At 37.6% G+C, this 22,574-nt stretch overlaps 1 protein-coding gene across 1 annotated transcript in view; it reads left to right on the plus strand.

The window, feature by feature from the left end:
• ush2a (Usher syndrome 2A (autosomal recessive, mild)) overlaps nucleotides 1–22,574 on the plus strand; it is a 237,806-nt gene that overhangs the window by 25,183 nt on the left and 190,049 nt on the right. The window contains exons 5-11 of the mRNA XM_085369549.1: nucleotides 3,472–3,607; nucleotides 9,914–9,977; nucleotides 10,693–10,794; nucleotides 10,940–11,129; nucleotides 12,716–12,930; nucleotides 15,000–15,221; nucleotides 18,065–18,158. Coding sequence (XP_085225675.1) covers nucleotides 3,472–3,607; nucleotides 9,914–9,977; nucleotides 10,693–10,794; nucleotides 10,940–11,129; nucleotides 12,716–12,930; nucleotides 15,000–15,221; nucleotides 18,065–18,158 — 1,023 coding nt within the window. The remainder of the gene's footprint in view (nucleotides 1–3,471; nucleotides 3,608–9,913; nucleotides 9,978–10,692; nucleotides 10,795–10,939; nucleotides 11,130–12,715; nucleotides 12,931–14,999; nucleotides 15,222–18,064; nucleotides 18,159–22,574) is intronic.

The raw sequence follows: 22,574 nt of genomic DNA on the forward strand, positions 1-22,574 counted from the left end.
GAATATGTGCAGTGTATATATTTCAAAGGGACATGTTTCAATACATTGCTGATAATTTTACATTAAAACAGGGGTTTTAAACTTTTTTTATCATGCCTCCCACCTGCACCCCCTGCAGAAATTGAACCATACCAGAAAAGAAAGAAAGAAATAGCAGGTTAAACAGGTAATATCACTTGAATGCATGTGGATGTGATGTAATGAATATTTTACAGCTGACTTTTTAAAAAACTTTTTTTGCTGATCCTTATGTTTGGTATTGGTTGCAGGTATTATATTGATATAAAATGAGAATTATTTACAATGGGTAATGTTTTTATATGACCAGAATAGCAACTTTGAGATGTTTTTTACTAGTACTTTCTTAACTGCCTTTACTTTTGTGGCCCACAGCTACGAATTCAGCTTAGGAGAAACACTGCTGTCCACACTGTGTACTGACCCATGGCTTGGCAGGAGTGTGAAAATCGAGAAGAGCTTTAGTCAAAATGCCAGTATACAGATCACTAAAAGCTTTCCACTCAGGGTGTTTCTGGGCTTTTAGAAAGGCTTAGGTGGTACTGTTGCCAGTGGGGTGAGTTTTGCGCCATGAAAGGGCGCTTAAAACTCCCAAAGAGGGCAAAAAATAAATATCACAGTTAAAAAAAACTATTTAATAAATGTAAATTATGAAAGTCAGACTAAAGAGCTATAGAACTCTTTGATATATGTTTTAGGGGAAATATAGTACCTGGAAATCCTTTAAGGCCAACTAAACTAAGGCAATCAGTTTTACCACTGCAGTGAAAATGGGGATAATACAATGTAAAATAAGAATAAATAAAGAAAATGTGCTGTTTCTGTTTTATTATAGTTTAATTTTCATCTAACATCAACTGTGGCATTTTGATCAATGTAGCAGAAGAAGCAGTTTTCACACTGAAGGTATACAGGCCAAAAACTAATGATGCTTCTGCAGCTATAAGTAGTTGCATGGACCACAGTTGGTGCAGAGTTTGAGTTTTAATATTCAGTTTAGTTTAGGACTGAAACTTGCTGAAATCATATATCTTTACAGTTTCAGCTTTGATCTTAATGTGGCAGTTTGAGTTTGCAGGATAGGGAAATAAAACCCATAGTTATCTTTTCAACCAGTCTTTGTAACCATTTTACAATTAATAATTGTTATAGTCGAAAAATTGGTTAGTCGCTTTGTTGAATAAATTGTTATACAGTATAACCCTGGGACATTCAGTTACAGTATGATGCCAAATCAGGTAATTGCTATTCTTGTAAATACATAATTAACTAAAAATAGTAGCTGCTACTTGTGGATTACACTGTATAAATGGATATGCAAGTAGTGGCAATACCTTATGGTGCTTGTCCTCTGTGTAATAGAAAGAGAACAGGTAGAGTTTCAAATGCATCTTTCTTCTGGACACAGTCCAAATGAGACTAGTTATCAACACAAGAATTCAAGAAGTCCTTTTTCTGTTTACCCATATGCTGAAAGAACTCTGAAGTTACACTGGCTAAAAGAGACGAAGAAAGGTGGAGGAAAGGATGAGGTAAAAATACAGATGGGCAGGGAAAAGGAAAACTGGAGAAAAAGTGTTTGTGAAAGCTAACAAAGGGGAGTTGGCTGTGTTTCAAAAGGGCGCATGGCGGCTAAGGAGGATGAAGTGCTTCAGGATTCATTTACATCAGGCCTGACAACTGCCTCACATCATCCCAAGAGCAACACAGCTCTGGCTTAGAGATTCCTAAAGAGGGCCCTTCTTCTAGCTTCCTCTCTTACAGCCACGCTCAGACTTTTCTTTCTCTTCCCCCTGTCTCTTTTTCCCTCTTTTCTTTTTTTCCACTCCCTTACTCTCCTGCGCTCTCTCTTGTGCTCTCATGCGTTTGCCAGTCTTCAATCAGCTATCATGAAAGTGTCTGTCTGGGTGTCTTAACTATCCTCTGAGAGGCAGACACTTGTCTGGGCCTGCCTTCATCCCCTAAAGGCGTTTTTTGACTTGGACTTATTTCTCTCCTCACACCTTTTCAACTTCCCTAAAGAGCTGACAACAAGTGAGAACGACGGGGCAAGATAAACATGAGGGGAAGAGACAGGAAGGGAGATGAGAGGAGGAAGTCATCAAGTGAGAGGGACGAGAAAGTAAAAATGGTTTTGGAAAAGGGGTAGAAAATGGAGAAAATGAAAATGAGGTGAGGAGACTGAAAAACTGAAAAAAAGGTGAAGGAATCAAATGACCTCATGAAGAGGAGAAAGGACAAAGCAAGGAGGACCAGAGTGGAAGAGACGAGAAAGATGAAACAGGAGAAGGAGGGCTCTAGTAAGACAGAGACTGTCACGTCTATCAGTGGTCCCACAGTGTGTTTCCCAAACACAGGATTTGGAGATTGCAGTAAAGGGAGAAAGTGGGACAGGACACATTAAAGTTTTTTTGGTGAGCGGAAGAGGGGTGGGTGGGTGTGTGTGTGAGGCGGGGATGGGGGAGTGATGTCCCTTTTTTGGAAGTATCTTTCTTTTGGCCTGGGTTTGATGTGAAAGCGAACTGGTCCTGCTTTGACGGTGTTGTCTGCTGTGCAGTTTTTAATATTCATGCAGCAGATCAGGAAAGGAGAGGGGAAAGGAGTGGAGAGGAGATTTTTGGTCAAACAGAAAGCTAATTTGCAGCTGAGGCAGTTTAGCCTGAGGCACTTTCTGCTACTGGGGAAATGAGCTGGAAGATTAGCCGTATGTATAATTCACACACACGTAGTCACACACACACGCGCATAGATATGCACTGATGGTGTTTGCACACACTTTTGCACAAAGATGAACAGGCGAACACAGAGCAGCTGCCGCTTTCTAAGATGCTGTGTTACAGTAGTAACCTGCTGCTATGTCTGTACAGCTGCATGTGCCCTTCTGGCCACTCCCTGCAATAAAACTTTTAATGTGATCACTTTTGCACTGTCCTATATATAAAGCTTGGTGTAAAATATACATAGACATTATTTTAAAACATCGGTCAGTTTTCGTTTCTCAATCAAATCCTCAAGCTACTACTAGGTGTTTTTCATTTTTTTAAATATAACTCAGTTATCCGAGTCAGCGTAGTGTACTAGTCACAGTTTTGTGACACTTTTGACATTTTTGTGACCCTACCCTAGTTAATATACACCAGGGGGCTCAGATTTGCAGTTTTGTCATCTTCTACAACAAATGAAATTTAAAAAAACAAACACAACACTACATTTTCAGAAACATTTGTGGCTTTTTTCTTGTTTGTTTGTTTTTTTGTTATTTGTACTACTTGAACACTAAAGTAGCCCCAAATGAGATGGCAGTGCCAGCAGTGGCCCACAGCTTATTTAGGTTTGAAACCCCTCATACACACAGTTCACTGCACAGAGCTGTAAACATACAAGGTAAATATAAAGAATGATTTCATTCTGCTCATCAAGGATATATGTATCTCCCTTTGATGGAAATTGCAGATCCATGACAGACATGCAAATCTTTTCCTGGATGGCCTCAAAGAGGATGGAACACCATTTGACACACAACAACTGACCACCAGGCTTTCTGATGTCAGTGAGGATGGTGCCATGTGGGTGGGACTCAGCTCTAAGGGTAAATATGACTGTTTTTTGTTTTTTTAAGTATTTTGATTTGGGTTGTTTTTTTTAATACATTTTCATGAAATGCATTTGATAAATTTCTTTACTTCAGCACCACATTACAGCCAGATGTTTTAGATGCTTTACTTCCTCTGTTGTGTTGTTTTAAATGTCTATGATGTCCAAACTGTAAAAACACTGCTTTAAGAATAAAGAATAAGCTTCACCTTTATTATCTGAGCCAGTACCACCATCTGGTTTTTTTTTCAGTCCAAGAAGAGAAAAATTACTTCTTAGTTTATCATGTCAGTATATCTTAATATGGTGTCAATGACTGCTTCACCTTTATTTTCCTGTGATTGATTTGTAGTGCCTCCGAGCTGTCTAACAGTCAATAGCAGAGAAATTGAGAGAAAAATGATATCCGTTCATCTCCAGGGTGATAAACGAGTGTTTTTCTTCTCGTTTATCAGTCATTGATCCGTAGTTCACAGCAGGTAGCAGCTGATCAGCTGAAGATCACAACAGAGAGGATGATCAATGCAAGTGATTGGCTTGAGGGAGTGAGAGAGAATCAGAGATGTTGTGCGTGTGGTAGACGGAGAGGGAGAAGGGTTGTTGAACCCAGAGGCTGTGTCTAGAATTCTTATCAGTGGATTGATTATGTAAATACTGATCAGATGTATTGATTAACAGCTATGTCTGTTTTTGGATGGGAAAGTACTAACCGAAAACTGTAAGTACAGCGAAAAGATCTTTAAAGGCCAACTACCAACTCAAATGTTGTTAAGGAAGTGTGATCACTTGTCAAGAAAGTCCTAAATCAGCTGTTAATAATACATTATTAATAACTTTAAGGAGCTAACTTGGTGCAGAGGTGTGAATAATATGTGTCCATATGGTACTGAAAATCTTTATCATAAATCCGTGTAATCCCTAAGATTTTCATGAAACCAAACCAAGGTTTTCCTCACTGTTCAGGGTCAGCATTTTTCATTCAGCGCATTTACATTGGCTAATTACCTTGTTTTTATAAGCTAAGGTTTTTATAATAACAATGAATCTTACTACTCTCTTTATCAAGAATTTTGGGTCGGGTTAACTAACTAACAAGTATCATTATGTTTACATAATGTTGATATCAATATGTATTTTAAGTATTAGTTCTAACAAGTTTCAGTCCTAAATCTGGTTCTAATGTAAACATATTAAAAAAGGTTTTGTTTTGGTTTTTTTTAAATATTTTATTTTTTGCTTTTAAATTAAACACAGCATGCTTATACAGATTCAACTGAGGACAATTACTATATTTAGCATTTGTGAACTTATAAGCATGAAAAAAGGAAAAAGAAGGAGAAAAAAAGAAGAAGAAAAAATTATAACAATATTAACTAACTAAAATAAGAAAACTCACGCGGAGTGTGAGGCATGAATTATGATCAGTTAATTTTTAAAAATTCTAGAAATGGCTGCCAAATCGTACAAAAACTTGCCAGTTTCCCCTTTCGACCAATTTGTATCTGTTCCACCCTAGCCACAGACACCATCTCATTAATCCACCTTTTAAAACACTGTAAAAGAATACGTTTCTTTGCAGCCAGCATACCCATTGTAATTATCTGTTTTTGTGAAAAGGAAAAAGATTCGATTGATGCAAATGATCCAAGTATAGCCAGTCTACCATCGAGTGGCACTTTTTTCCTAAATTGGTTTGAAAACCACGTAAAAATCTGGCTCCAAAAAGCTTTCAAGACAGGGCAATGCCAAAATAGATGTGCAAGGGAACCTTCACCGATATTACATCTGTCACATAAGGGGGATACAGAATTATAGATCCGTTAAGTTTAAGTTTAGAAAAGTGTAATCTGTGAATGACTTTAAACTGGATTAGTTTATATCTGGTGTTTATTGAGCCTTTCTGAATATTGAACAAACAATTTGACCATTGGTCCTCAGACAGAGGAACACCGAGGTCTTCAGTCCGTGTATTCTTAATTCGATCAGAATCAACTGGGATTGTAAAGCACTTTAAAATCAGCTTTCCGAATTATATCAAAGTAAGTATGACTTAGTGGCTTCAGTGAAAAGTCTGAAAAGTTTTGTTGCACAAAATTCATTATTTGAAGAAAACGAAAAAAATGTGATTGAGGTAACTGAAACTTTTGTTGAAGTTGAAGAAAAGACATAAATTTGTCATCTATATAAGTCCTCAATGCATTTCAATCCCTTTTCTCCCCATTCTAAAAACACCCTATCCACTTTACCTGGTTTAAACAAGTAGTTATGTATTATTGGCATTCTTACTGAAAAGTCAGGTAGTAGAGATTTTCTAATTTGACTTAATATCTTTAAGGAGTGTTTAACAACAAAATTACGACTGATCGAATTATTAGAAGAACCCGTGTTAGAAAACAATAAGACCGGTAATGAGGCTTCAGATACTTTTGCTGCCTCTACCTGGAGCCAGATCGGAAGCTTATCATAACAATAATCAGTAGGCAAACCCCACTGCCAGTGCAATAGAGCTCTTGAATTTGCTGCCCAGTAATAATGTCTAAACACAGGAAGACCCAACCCCCCACTGGAAGTATTTTTTTTGATATCGTCTTTGAGCTTGTCCAGCATTTCCAAAAAATTCAATTTATAGAGGAGTTTGGGATTTTTAGAGATCTTAAGGCCAAGATAGGTAAAAGATGTAGTCACTAATTTGAATGGGAGTGAGCTGAGAAACTTTGGGCATAGATTATCTGTTATTGGCATAAATTCAGATTTGTCCCAATTGATCATATATCCTGATAATTTCCCAAAGGGTTTAATGCAATTTAAAAGATTAGGGAATGAAATTTCTGGTTCGGAAAGGCAGATCAGTAAATCATCTGCATGCATATTAACAAGACTTTCAACATTCCCAAATTTAACTCCCTGTATACCAGGGTGGTTTCTTATGTTAATGGCAAGGGGCTCCAGAGCTATATCAAAAAGAAGCGGTGAGAGGGGATCCCCCTGTCTCACTCTGCGTTGTAATTGAAAGGGGGAGGATTTATCTGCGTTAGTGAGAATGCAGGACACCGGACACAGATAAATCATTTTAATCCAATCCCTAAAATATTCCCCAAAACCAAATTGTTTTAGAGTCTCAAATATATAAATGGCCTGGTAAATGGCCTGTATTTATATAGCGCTTTACTAGTCCCTAAGGACCCCAAAGCGCTTTACACATCCAGTCATCCACCCATTCACACACACATTCACACACTGGTGATGGCAAGCTACATTGTAGCCACAGCCACCCTGGGGCGCACTGACAGAGGCGAGGCTGCCGGACACTGGCGCCACCGGGCCCTCTGACCACCACCAGTAGGCAAACACGGGTGAAGTGTCTTGCCCAAGGACACAACGACCGAGACTGTCCAAGCCGGGGCTCGAACCGGCAACCTTCTGATTACAAGGCAAACTCCTAACTCTTGAGCCACGATTGCCCATATAAGACCATTCAATCTGATCAAACGCTTTTTGGGCATCCAGAGAAAGTACTGCTGTTTTAGCCTCTTTTCCATAACCTGAGTAAATTGTATTTAATAATAAACAGACATTATTGAATGACCATCTACCAGGAATAAATCCTGTTTGATTAGGATGTATAATTGTTGAAATATGTTTGCTCAATCTTGTAGCTAAGACTTTGGTTATGATATTAAAAACTTGCTTGGTTGCTGCTTTCTTCTGTGTGCATATATTGGAAAAAGGAATGGTGGCAAACTGCTGTAAGCTGGTTAAGGAATGTTTGCTGTGTTTGGTATCCTGGGACTTGTAGTATTTAACATTGGCTGGTATTGCTGCAGCCAGGACTGTCACTGTTATTTAACCAGTAAGAAATTATGGACTCAGAAACGTAGTAAATATGATAATTGATGCTTTAATCTACTCTATTAAAAGACAGAGAGGAAAAACACATACCTGTTATGGCCTGTTATTAAACTGCCATCAGTTGTTATACCATAAAAACAAAGAATAAGAAGAGAAATGGCTGTAAGTAAGTTAAACACACAGAAAGAAGAGAGAGACACACAGAGAAGAGAGAATTAAGGCTTATACCTTGCATCATCCCAGTAACAATAGGAAGAGTGCTTTTCAGAGGAAGGCATAATCCCATTTCCACATGCTAAAGAAATCCTCAGCCAAAGCCTAAGGCTGCACAACCACACACTGATCTAACACACTTACATCCCATAACACTTCCTCACTTTCCTTCTGTTTTACATGCACATGCACCCTCCCAAAGCACACACACTCAAACACACAATACTGTGGTTGGGCCAAACACACCAAAGCCTCTCTGAGCAGCAAATACAAATACACATACACACATACACAAGCATTTGCACACAGACACTTTCACAGGCAAAGCTAGACATGGCAGGGGTTCTGTCGATGTTTAGAGACGTTATCCATCTTCTAAGAGTTATTGTCGAACCAGACAAAAGTTGGTTGGATACTAAAAGACTCCAGCCTTCTTTTTTGGACAGATTTCATCTTCTTATGTTCTGTCCAACATTGTCACATATGTATGGTTATGTATGGAGAAGATGATGTGTTTGAACTTTACTGTGCTTATGTGTTTGATTTCTTTGTCTTTGGTGTTCAGTCCAGTATGTCCATGTGTGTTTGATGTATTCCAGCATATCTATGCTTGTTAAAGACACTTTGAAGCTTGAGAGGCTGTGTCCACAATTTTTTAACTCTTTGCATGAGATAAAATGTTTTTTGTTTGTTTTGCCGATATTTCTGATAGAATGTATTAAATATAGTAATATCTGAGCTTTAAATTGGCAGTGAATTTAGTTCCAGTCTCACTGTTGATAAGATTTCTTCCTTCAACTTGAGCCATATGCAGGAGATAAGCAGTGAAGTTCTGCTCAGTAATAGTGCTATCTGCAGCCAGCCTGTGATGGTCTTTTCTGCTAATCTGTGTCATTGGCAGCTAAAATCATGTCTTTCTTTGCTGTAGACAGTAGAGAAAACTCCTTTGTTGCTTCTGCTGAATCTCTCTGTGTGAAACTAAACTTCAGATCACTGTGTTCCTGTGTTTGTACTTTTCAATATGAGCCATAGTTTACTGTTTGCTGACTTCTTTCTGTTTACTTAAACCATTAAGTTAACTTTTCCTCCTGTTGCTGCTTCAAAATGAAAGCTTTCTGGTTGCAAACCAGTATCCGTCGCTATGTTTGTGGAGCGTTACTAGCGTTGCACATGTGATCTACCTGATTTGGACATGGTCTCTTCCTGTTTCATGAGTAGATCAGCTTTAAATAAGCTGGGAGGAACAGTACTAACAGTTGTACTCACATTAAAAGTACTCACATCTCCTAGTCTAAGTGACTGGGAACTTAAATTTTTTTTGTTTTCTCTATTTATGAACATTTATTGTTTAAAAGTACTATTTTTTTTAACTTAATTAAATTAATTTGTCATTTACAACTTTATGGCCTTACAAATATCCAGTTTTTTATAGTTCAGAAAATAATTCAAGGTGCAATATGCAACATTTATTTCCAAACATCCTCGTAATACCACGTTGTGTCTCCAGAGGTTATGGTGAGTCACTCCAACAGTCAGTCTGGACTCTGATGAAAAAAAAGTAGCAATACAAAGTAAACAAGTTTTTCTTTTTTGATGCAGTCTATGATTTTGACCATAATAAACTACTGAGCAGTAGAACTGAAAGGTGAGACAGCTGACTAGCAATTGCTTGTTTTATGTACTCCTCGATCTGCCACCACAATCACTACAGCTACCTGCAGCAATTGTGTATCATACATTTTATTATAAAATTTATATTTTATATATAATTGCCACTTGGTTTTATATTGCACTGATTTAAGTACCTTTAAAATCAGTTGTAAAATAAAACACGCATATCACAGCAGAAGAGCTGCTGCATTGTAGCAATTAATGGTTATCTTAATATATTAAACTAAAGGGAATTATTGTAAAAAGCCTGGATACATGCTCTTAAGGTTTCCACAGCAGGTTCATACAAAGAGTGTCCAGTTTAGAGTAAACAATCATTAACCAATTAAAGCCATGCTTTAGCTTTAGCTGCTCTCTAGTGGAGACACGTAAAGACTGGCAGATGTAGTTCGGCTTGTACTGTGAACTTGGCCATTATAAGCAGCTGTGGGCAGCCTCACTTAGCTGGTATCAAGAACCTGATAAGATAATCTACTAAATACTGTGAAATCCTCTCACTCAGTGCCTTCAGTGCAAACCCATTAACACCTTCTTTATGTCATTTCCTACTCCCCTTTCATCTCTCCAGGGTCTAATCAGTTCATTGGACGAATGCAGGACTTTAGATTCTATCCTACCACTTTGACTAACAGGTGAGTTGGACAGAAGGAAGCTGAGAGACAGGTAATGACTGGCTAGTGGGAAAGGAGGGAGGAGTCATAAAATGACCACTGAAAATTAGTTTTTAGGAAAAGAGCTATAAATTATAGCACATACGAAAAGCATTCAATGTCTGTTTAGAGACTGAATAAAGAAAAAAGATTTAGAAATCGTGAGAAATACACAAATACTGAACAGATTAACATAACAAGGAAGTAGAAGTATCATAAAGTGTTAAAGTGAAATAAGGAGGGGGCTTATCATTGCATCTTAAAATCCATACTGCTTCCAGAGGATTTTCCTGAGACTTCAATACAAAGCAATTAGTCTTTTGGTTACCAGTGATGTACTCCACACAGGGAGCAGCTGACAAGATTAGAGATGCACTAAACAAAAGGCTGAAGTTTCAAATTATGGCTTTGATTAACCAGTTTAAGCTAAATGTTTAGTCGAAAGGACATTAACAGGTGCTTTGAGATTTTTTCTTAAAATGGAAATCCATCAGATTTTTGTTTTACAGCGTTAAGTATATATATAAAGCAGTTATATAGTTTAATTTAACACAATTTAATAAAGAATGCTGTTAACTTATATTTTGGTTTCAATTTTGGTTGTTTTCTTCTTTTTTCATATCCCCAGTTTAGTCTGCATGCAATGACATTCTGTGTTCAGAATTTAGGTTTAATGTATAGTTTCTTCCTTTACCAGGGAAATAGTAGAGCTGTATTCAGGAGTCCTCCCTGAGCTCCATGTCCAGTCTGAGTGTCGATGTCCTCCCACTCACCCAAGGGTGCACCCTCTAATTGAGAGGTACAGTATCACAGTTTTTATTTACTCTGTACATTTTTTCAAAACTGAATATTATAGCTGGAGTTACTTTGTAATACCAAAACTAATAATAAATTAGTTTTCCTCTATTTAAAACACTAGTTTTATATTATGCTACCATTAACAGATATTGTATCCCCAATGCGGTTGAGGACACCACCAATGACAGAGTCTTAAGACTGAACCTTAATGCCCATCCACTAAGTTATATCAACGATCAGGACATGGGTACCACATGGGTATCTAAGATCATGACTGCACAGGAACTGGATGAAGGAGTCACTATTACAGTAGATTTGGCTAATGGACAGTACCAGGTAATGCACCTCATTTCAGCCATGAGCCCACTATGTTTTGAGAAACATCCAATTTAAATATTGTAATTTATTTGTAATTTTGGCTTCATTTGGCAAACATGAGACTGTTTTTGAGAGTTTCCCTTATTTTTCCCGTGTTACTGTACTTTTGCAGCAACTATGACAAAGACTGTACAGACATCTGCCTGCACAGAATCTATAGGCCTGGTACCAAATGTTTTTCTTTTGTAGTTTAAGACCAGACCTGCTGTCTGGCTACACTGAAAGGCTAATTCATTCAATAATTTTCATCAGGCACAGCAAAAGTATTGGATAGGTGCATCAGGTTTACTGTAAACTTATTTTTACTTTGAGATTTAGTGCTTGCTATGGATAGTCTAAGTAATGTGATGACCTTATAAGAAATCATTTTATTTGAACAGTCAACTAAATGCCATTGTTGTCTAGTATAAATTTGAAAAGCTGCAATTCAAACACCACAATATGTATCTGCACTTGCACCTGTGTGTGTGCAGTGGACAGTTCTGTCTAAGCTCTTCAATGCCACACACACAGAGGGGCAGAGAGGGAGAAAGAGAGGAAGACTGCTAGATTTTGGCTCTGTTGACGCTGGGGTTGTCAAAAGACTAATTCCTCTTCTCTCTGAACTGTGTATGTGAGTGTGGGCAGGATTTTGGGAGCTGTCCTGATGTGGTCGCCCAACTCAAGTCCCTAGATAAAAGCCACTCTCTGAGGTTTCAAGTATTTATGTTAGTAAGTGGGGTGGGTGTGGGGATTGTGCCGTAGTGGTGGCTTAGTCCACTCCCTACTGTGTAACCCAGTGTCCCAACCCACTCTGTAGTTCTAGATAACACTTAAAGAGAGACACACCTACTGTACACACAGGCACACACGTGGTTTGTATGTGATAAGAGACTACTTCTGGGTGTCTTTTTGAAAAGGTGGAAGTGATGGCTGTCTATTTTCTGCTAAAGTCCTTAATTATAATTTAGATTGTTCATATTGGAAACTCAATAACGACTTTGAACAAAATTGCATTGTTTTAATCTGAACACAGATACAGATTATATTCTTATGTGAGCATGAGTTGTTGAGTTCCATGTTGCATCAGCAAACTGGCATTTTCCTGTGGTGTATTGGGGTAGCTTTGATATCTTAGTGTCTGATGGTATGCCCCAGTGGGAGGAGAAGAACAGTAGAGGGAGTAGAATGAATGACTTTACCTTGTCATGCTGCTTTTTTTTGAGGTTTGCTAACTACTTGCTCAGATGTATTTGTATTTAGCTGAATTTCCCTTTCAGTGCGCAAATTACAAAAAATGTAATTATTAACATTTGTTAAACGCGATGCAACAGAGCACCTGACTAATGTCTTTTAGTGTTTCATTTGTTATCTGTGAAAATGCAGAAAATTAGTTATACCTTTTAATATAGCACGGTGCAAGATGACAGAATTTTTGTGGCAAAAACTGAGGCTTCACCGTGGTAAGCTTTGCTAAATGCTTTCAACTGTATTAGAGTCTACAAGTGAACTGGTGTTCCAAGTCGTATTCTGTTCACGTCAACTCTTACGCCTCTCTCCTTCAGGTATTTTATGTTATTGTTCAGTTTAGTGGCTTCATGCCTGAGTCAGTTGTGATCCAGAGAAGAAAGGCTGACCTCACAGACACTGAGAATAACACCAACACAGAGCAGTCATGGCTGGACTGGCAGTATATGGCCAGAAACTGCAATGTGTTTGAAATGGAGAACAATGGGCCTTTACTAAGACCGGACTCAGTCAACTGTTTGCAGCTGTCCAGGTAGGTTGGATGAAAAGTTCATATTGTTTACTATAAGGAGAGCTTTTTACAGGAAAGCTCAATATCTATTTTTAGATGTTGATAACTGAAGTGAAATTAATTGTACTGCCCACTCCTCATAAAACCCTTTGAAAACCTTCTGAACCATCATAACTGTGTCCCTTCACAGAGGTAAAGGGACACAGGACACCAGGAGGCAGAATAAAAGTCCAAAAATGTAAATCTGTAATTCAAAAGCAGGATCTGATCATATCCAAGAGATCAGTCAACATAGAAAATAATCCATAGGGGCAGGCAAAAAGCAGTCAATTAAACAGTCTAAAAGGTCATATACAAGGAGAACCCAACAAATGAAGTGAAAAACAAAACATTGACAAAAAGTGCAAGACACTGTAGCAAATCAGAAGTGTAACATAGGAGATATATATATACAGGGCCGTGTGACTGGCTAATTGAAAACAGGTGTGAAGGACAACACAGGTGAGACTAATGTGGGCCTGGCATATAGTCATAAAGGAAGGAAAATTAACAAATACAGGAAGTAAAACTGACAATTTCAAAATGAAACAGGAAGTGATGCAATAGAAACCCAACATCATGAATAGGCTCAACAGCATTATAAGTGCTTACATATTTTTTTCAAGGACTGACCACGTAGTAGTGTTGGTCCATGAAGAATGAAAGAGCGTAGACACATATTTACTGGGTTACATCACATTTAGTTCCATTTCTTTTATTATGAGCTTGATAAATACAGCAGATAACTTGTTGAATAATACACATGTAGTAAATTTAAATCCATGCATTCAAAATAAACTAGGCCATTCCTGTTTTGGGGCATTTTTCCTAGTGCACAGGAAATTGCTGGCTGGGCTAGATTAGTATATTAAGAAATACAAACACATATAAAAATACATTTTTGTATACATGTCTCACACGCTGTCAGTTGGCAGTGGATGTACAACTGGAGTTGGAACATAGTCTAACATACACCGTCGGACTAAATCTTGGCATAGCTTCTCGCATCTGGGGCTTATTTGGCATTAGACAGAACAAGCATGAATAGATCACATGTGGCCATTACTTGTTTTTTTACTTGACTTGGCAAATTATATCACATACAACCTTTAGAGTTATTCGTATTACAAAGTTTGGCATGAGATCAGTTTAAATATGTATATAACTATGTTGTTTAATCTAGTATGCTTTTATCATGCTAGATTGAATTAATCTTACAAAACATCTGAGTCCATTGGAGTGTTTGGCTGGATACATTTAGACATGCCTTAGTCAGTTTAGATAATCCTTAAATCGTGTCATTACGAACAGGTAAACAATTATTTTTCTTGATGAGACACCAAAAAAACAAAAGGCAAGTGAGAGGTGGCACAAAATGATTTTGGTAGAAACTCTGATGTGAAGTGTTTTATTAGGCATTAATGAATTGTGTTGTCATTTTGGCAATTCCTTTGTAAAGGCCTAGATTTCTTTCATACTTGTATATTTACATATCAGTAATATGCAGTTTTCTGGGTTATTCATTATCTCATTAGTAACAACTGAAATATTGCTACTAATCTACAAGGATCTCAAATACTGTAGATTGTTTAATACTAGAATTTTATGACAGTATTTTCTTGCAGCCTTCTTGTTTATTGCTATGAACAAACCTTGTCATGTTGCTGGCAACACAACTTAAAACACTGACATTCAAAGATGAAGAGCTTTTGCCCAATGCTTCTCCATATAGTGTTTACAGAAAGATTTGTAGACTTTAAAATGTAGAAGTAACTGTTCTCCAGAAGGCAGCTTTAGGATTGTACTCTATTACTTGGGCCTCGGACCAAATTTGGTGTTTGTGTTCTGTAGTTTCCTGGTAGATGTAATCAATCAATCAATCAATGATTTGTTAGTGCAGCTTTGTTTGTTAGTGATATAGATCTAAACAGTGCTTTACAGCTACTCACAAATATAAATTTTGATTATGTGATTGTGTTTTTATTTTAAAAAAAATCTAATATTTTCTTGGTTTTTTTTTTCTAATTTTGTGTAATGTTTATGTGCATCAGTGACGTGCCCTTCTCAGGAGGTAACATCACATTCAGCCTGCTGACCCCTCAGCCACCCCTGAGGCCAGGTTACAATGACTTCTACAACACACCTATCCTACAGGAGATGGTACAAGCTGCCCAGGTCAGAATACATATGAGTGGACAATACTACACCAGAGCAGTTGGAGTGAACCAGCGACATAGATCCATTGGCATCAGTGAAATCACCATCAGTGGCAGGTGAAAATTTATAAATACTTATGCAGGCAGGCTAATGGAGATCAAGTAATTATATGGATTTGTAAATCATTGGTAGAGCATAGAAACTAAATGACTGGTAAATGTGACATTTGTATGATATTTCTGGTAAGCTGGCATCACACTGAATTTAGAAGTCCTAGCATGTTTTTTTGCAAATTCACAAATTAATATAGAGGACTACTATAAGTGGCATACTTCTAATTGTGATCCTGTTACATCCCAAATTTTACATACTTACGTGGCATAATTGGTTGAAAGAACTATTTAACTATCTTCCCAGTGTTTCTTTGTAAAAGTGAGTGAGAGCTTATATTATGACAAACACAGACCGCTGAGTTTCAGCAGAGCTTTCTGAGAGTAATTGTGAACACATCTCTTCATTAGACTGACAGAGTGACTGTTTTTCATGACTGTGGTAATTATAGGATTATGCAGGAGGCAATCATCTCTAACTCTTTCTCCCCCTCCCCCTCCCTCTAAGCTCTTTTAATTAGTAGCTTGTTACAGTGAAGTAGGAGAAACAGAGATTTAGCTGAAATCTCATCTGTGCATTCTTTATCTCTTCCTGTCTCTCACATCTTTCATTCTTCTTCCATCTCTCCACTGTCGTCATTCTTTATAGAGCAAGTAAATAAGTATGTTGAGAGGAATCATTTTAGCATGCGTGTTTTGTGAATGTTGGCTTTTTTAAGCCCTGTATGTTAGACTTCTCTTAGATTATTGTATTGCATTACATTGTAGCACAGACATAACAATCCTATATTACAATACATCTAAATACAGAAACATTATCACCATGGTGACAGTTTAGAAACCCCAATATTTTTCTGTTCTCTGTTGTAGAAATAAAAGAAATATCTCTTATCTTATATTTTTGCAACATACTGGCTATTATTATATACCTGCACTAGTTACTTTATAGTATGTTATGCCATTTGAAGGATATTGTTTCTAGTGTATTTATTTAATTTAAATATTTTGTATCATTAGAAGAGCAAAAAAAAATTTGAACCAAAAATTTTCAGCAAGTGTTGCAGAACAGAACATAAAAAACATTTCAGTAAGATGTGCCTGTTGCCTACAATTTTACATGTGCATTGCAGACATACGCATTTCATTAAAATCATACATATCAAACTCATTTGCACTGGAAATTAATTTAGCCTCTCAGGATCCAAGTGTAAAGTACATGTAGTATTCCTTCTTAGATACAGTGACAACAAGTAAGCCATAGTGAATAAGTAGTTGTCCTTTGTCAAGCCTCCTTGATGCTCTACTAAGTCACTTCCATCTGCTAAAACCAAAGAGTATTTCCAGTAGTCAGAACACATCAGACATGGACTATGTCCTGTTTTGTGTTAAAATCGAGGAAATGCAACTTTGGGTAGTGCATGGACCTGATTCTTCTGTCTTTGGAGTTCATCTGTGAAAGTGGTTTAGGAGTCCCGCTTAAAGCTTCTTGAGTTTTAGCTTGCTCATCTTCCAGCATTAGTTGTAGTTTTTCCTCTCAGCTGTAAAAGGGTTATGGGCTGTTGTCCTCCTCCCAGCCAGGTGAGCAATACAATAACTCAAGAACAAGGCAACGTTGGCTTTTGAAATTGATACCGTAGGTTCTTCTACTAAAAGTCTTGGACGAAGTTCTAATCTTGAGGTCACGGTCAGAGATCAAATTTTCTAAAAATTTTATCGATGCAATAACTCAAGAAGGAAGTCATCAAGGATTTTCAAGTTGATATCACAGGTGCATCTACTACAAATCTCAGATGGGTTTGAATTCCAGTGACGCTGACCTCTGACCTTGACCTCAAGTTTTCTAAAAATCTTGTGAATGAATCGATGTAGGATTTTCAAACTGATACCATAGGTGCTTCGACCAAAAGTCTTGGATGAGTTCAAATCCCAGTGACCTTGACTTCAAGGTTAAGATGAATACTGAAAATCTTGTGAATGTGATAACTTATGACTAAATTGGTGTAGGATTTTCAGATTTATTAGGAGGGTGAGGGGTAGTACTGGTGGCCATCAGTTTCTTTTTTTCTGCTGTTTTTGAAACAAGACAATTGGCTTTTAAAATGTGAAATGGTAGGCTTCAGGCTGAAGTTTGTTTATTTGTATGCCAACAAAGAAAATTGGATAGGTTACATGGCTGTTTGGTCAAAATGTGGCCCAACTGCAATCCTACTTTGGAAGTTCTCATCAGTTCAGGCTTCATTTGCTTAAAAAAACTGTTTAAATATATTTATTAAGCTTGATATTTTTGGTAAGTTTTTTTTAGTATATATTTTAATTTATTTTATTTTTTATTTTATTTTAAGACAGATCTCCAAAGCAATGAAGCTAAAAAGTGTGTTCTACCACAAATCAAAAATAGTGTATAAAAAGGCTTGGTCAGGGGGAAATGATAGAGATACTTTTATATATATTTCTTATTTGATTAATAAAGTCACCTTTTAACAGAAAGTGGCATTAAGAGAACAAGAGGTGAAAGGATACACAGAGAGAAGAATGAAAGAGAGAAAGCAACTGAATATCTGAATGAATAATTAAATGACTGTCGTGTGCACACGTGTGCGCATGTGTCTGCTACCTGTTATGTTGCTTTAATGATTCTCAGGATGGCATTTATAAATGTTGAATGGAAACTTCCCAGTAGCACTAAGGAGCTCTTGACTGAAGCATTCGGGGAGGGAGAGCTTTTCTCATGATGTTTCTTTGCTTTTTCTTGTCACATTTCATAAGGGAATTAAAAATTTTCATCATCAAAGTTTTAAAACACAGTTTCAGTTTGTTTATTTTCAATGTTTCTCTCTGTCTTTGGGAAGGTGTGAGTGTCACGGCCATGCAGATCATTGTGATACCAGTGTGACACTATACAGATGCCTGTGTTTGCCAGAGAGCCACACAAAGGGGAACAATGTAAGTAACAAACAAACTCTTATATGACAAATCACAACTACTCTTTTAGTAGTATCTTGTGGGTAGTGCTTTATAAATAGTGTATTGTGAAGTCATTAGAATTTCATGTTGACAAGTCCTACATATTTTGGCTCAACATTTGTGGATGGGTTTGATTTCACAATAATTAATATCTACATTTGATCCAGGCACACAGCACATATCATGTTTAAACTTAAAAACACATACACACATACAAACACACACACTCATCACAGAGGAATCCCCTGGGGGAAAACCTCCTCGTGGTCCTAATTAAGCACTTTCCTTCTTAATGACAAAGAACTTCTTTAATAAATTATACAAAGATGTACGTAAGCACGCACACACACACACACACACACACACACACACACACACACACGCGCGCCTACCGTAGCACAAGTATTTATTTGAACACTTTTCTTTCCATCTTGATTATATTTATTCTAATGGTTTTTAAGAGGTTTGGAGGGACTGTTGAGCTTTTTCATCTTTCTCAGAAAATTGTTGAGTAAGCCATCTTGTTTTTGGAATCATGCAAAACCAGGCAGCAACGGTCAGCAGTCAGTGCTTAACAACTCATGATTTTCATGACAGAAAATTAGACCAAAAGTGGATAACAAGTAGAAAAGGAACAGATGAGATCCAAATGTTAGTATGCATGCCTGAAATGAAATCCAGCTTGTTTAAATGCTGACCACAATGCTAATAGTGATGATTGATAAAACTCATTTGATATTTAAGTTCATTTAGAAACGTTTTCATTTCATCACCATATGTAATGGAGAATTGCCTTTATCAATAATTATAGTCTGAAGATTATGACAGAAGTTTAGTTTCTGTGATTATGATTAAACTGATTAAACTGTGTATTCATTTATATCCACTAAAACAAATGGACCTAAAGTCTGCCTAAAGTTGTTTTCATAAAATTTTAGAGAAAATGGTTTTATGTGTATGTGAATTACTGGAATGCTACTTGCAGCAGTTAGCTGGGTAGTTGCTACATAAGTTGTTAAGTAAAATGTAGAGTCTTTTTTGCAGTCTGTAGAGTTTCTGGTTATAGTTGCCAATCATTTAAGGTGAAACCAAAAGTACCTTGTGAGTATTCACACACTGGTAACAGAAGGAGTAGTTTGACCTAAACCATCACTGTGTGACCAGATGTTAGTTTGACTGGAAGCTAATACAACTTGTAAGGTAGTAGTAGGCATCACCCTAAGAAAAACCCCTTGTAGTCTGCAGTGAAATGTTCGATATGACGGCTTCACCTCACTGTAGCACAGGACAGCCTGCATTATTCACTACTTATGTATCATTCATACACCTGTGTCTGTGCATTAGTTTTTGCATGGAGACGCACAGCTGTCAGCTAGCAGCTGTTAAAAATAACAGACAGCCTCCTACACACACACGCATGTATTTAATAATTTTACTCTTACATGAACCTCACACTAAAATAAAAGTTATCACAGAAAGTGCTCTACACACACACACACACACACACACACACACACACACACACACACACACACACAGAAACTAAACTTCAGTCATAATCTTCAGACTATGACAAAAAATTTCCCCCTTTTTTTTCTCCTTTTCTCTATTTTATACACCACATTTGTCGTTCCACTCTTAGGTCCCTGTCCCACCTCCGCCCTCTTCTCTTTGTCGATCGCTCCCTCTCTCACACACTCTGTCTTTCTCTCTCGGGTCTCACTTTAAATAATGTCTCAAATCGACTAGAACAATTACATTCCCTCAGCATGCATCTCTAATCAGTTCTCTTTCTTTTTCTGTTTGTATTTCGCTTCATTTCACTCAGCTGTTTTTTTCTATTCCCTCTCACTCTTTATTGCCTCACTTTTTAAGTATTTAATTCATTCCTATTTGGCTCTGTTTTTCATTTTTCATTCTGTATTTCCTCCTTTTTTTCTTCCTGTCTCAGGTTGATCCATCCTCCCAAGCTGCTTCTTTCCTTTTCTCTCGTACATACATTACTTCTTTTGTGTTGGAGAGATGTAGTGGAATAAGCATGGATATATTTTATGTAAATTAATCTCTACAGAAGCTACACTTCTGTGAAATACATTAGTGTGTAATATGTGCACGTGTCTTTATAGAGTCATTTTTTGTGTGTGAGCCTGTGTGCACTTTCTTTTTTCCCGAACCTGTCCATGTCATCTCTCTGAGTGAATATTCAGGGCCTTTCTTCTGTCTCTGTAATATTGGAGCATAAAAGGCTGTGGGGAATATTAGCGTTTAATATTGCATGCGTTCTGTTGACTTGGATCGGGCTAGCACCATGACGGATGTTGTACTAATCTGCAGAATTTCCACAGTGACATTAAAGTGACAGAAATGCTCAGACATGTGTCAAGATGATCAACAGGGGCCTTAGAAAGCACACTTAAACTCTTTCTCCATCTCACACACACACACTTAAACACTTGTGCGCACTAACGGACACACATGCACTCTCCTTTTGATTCTTTCTTATGTGCACTCTGTGTCAGACTTGATCTCTCATTCTGTCACTCTGTCTCTGTTTGTCTACATAACTGATGGATTCCATCACATCTGAAAGTTATACCATATACTGCATTGTACATCAGATTACTCGGTTTTAACTTGCAAAATGCCTGTGTCAGTTAATGGTTCTTGAACTCCAAATTCAATTTTTGCACATTTATTTTGTCTGAACCGTCCTCTTTTATTGGCACCTGAAATCATGAGGGAAAGTTAAATCGAACTTGATTCAGGACAAGTGAACTAACTTTGTGACTGTGTGCATGTGTGTGTGTCTTGGAAGAGTTAAAGAAAATGTTCTTTAACAATTAGTTTTTACCCCCCTCTACATATTTTTTGAATACAGTTAGGACCTGGTAAAAGGTGATCACAGTGCAGAGTAGTAGTTCATCCATCCTTGCATCTATCCATTTTATTTGGAGGCAGCAATCTGAGTTGAGACGCCTAGACCTCCCTGTGCCCACCCATCAAGACCTTCTGCATTACTGCAGGTTCTGCACCTCTCTGTCTCAGTATCTGCTCCTTTCTATCCTCACTTGTGAACAAAGTTCAGAGATACTTCCACTTGGGGCAGCTTCTCATTCCAAACCAAGATTGGACACTCTACTCTTTTGTGACCGAGAACTGTGGCCTCAGACTTGAAACTGCTAATTCTCATCCTATCCATTTCACACTCAGCTGCAAATTGCCCCAATGAAAGGTGCAAGATGTCAATTGATGAATCTAAAACACACACACACACATCATCTGCAAAAAGCAGAAACAAGATCCTAAGGCAACCAAACTGGACACTGTCCACCTCTTCACTGCACCTAGAAACTCTGTCCATAAAAAGTAATAACTTAGTGGATAGGAGCATCCCTGGCAGAGTCCAAGACCCACTGGAAATGAGTCCAGCGACGCAAACCAGTTTCTTACGGAACATATACAGGAACTGAAATATCCCCATTGCAATGGGCCCAGTACCCAATTCTTCCTAAGCACTCCTCACATAAGACCCCAAGAAATGAGGTCAAAAACGTTTTCCAAGTCCACAAAACACAGGTACATATGTTCTTCCCTTGAATATCCATTGGAGCAGTGTTTCATGCCCAAGATGAAAATTGATCCTAATGAATCTAAGCACTGTCCCAAACTTCCACAAAATGTTGCAGTGGCACATCAACTAGAACAGCCCCAAAACATCCCTCAGTGTGATGTTGAAATTCTGCTTTTTTGGATGGATGTTGAAGATGTCTTGGATCAGGCTTTTTGCCAGATGCTCTATAATATATTTGTCTATACCAAGCCAATTGACATCTTACACTGCCACTGGTCCAACTATGTATCCCTATGTGGTGATCGGTTAACAGCTCAGCGCTCTTCTCTTTTCTCAAGCCATACAGCTATAGATGTGATGAAATTATTACGAAATCAATCATCAACCTGCGACCTAGATTGTTCTGTTGCAGGATATGCTCAAACATAATTTTTGTAGTAGAAAAACTGTGATTAGAATAGAAGTTGCCATCCTGGAAACTGTAAAATTGTTTTGTATTTATATATAATATGTGCCCTCTGAATTGGACATTGAACATGTTTTTCTGTTTCTATCCATGTGTCTGAGAGATATTGATGGCTAGTGACATTAAGTGGCATTGTCCAGGATCTCTGTGGCTCAAGTGTGCCTCAGCAGCAGATTTTCACCTGCACAGGGGTTAACTGGGTTAACTTTAGATACACACAACGTGGATATGTACACACAAATTTGCTCACACATACACAAGCCAGTGCCACGACCTTTCCAGTGAGAGCGTGAAATTGGTCATGGCATTTAGGATAAGATGAGTTGTCCCAGCAGCTTTACACATACACATATAGACA

This window comes from Diplotaxodon limnothrissa, linkage group LG1 (genome assembly GCF_057381915.1).
Source record: "Diplotaxodon limnothrissa isolate DT_005_m linkage group LG1, D_limnothrissa_male_GT1.1, whole genome shotgun sequence".
NCBI lineage: Eukaryota > Metazoa > Chordata > Actinopteri > Cichliformes > Cichlidae > Diplotaxodon > Diplotaxodon limnothrissa.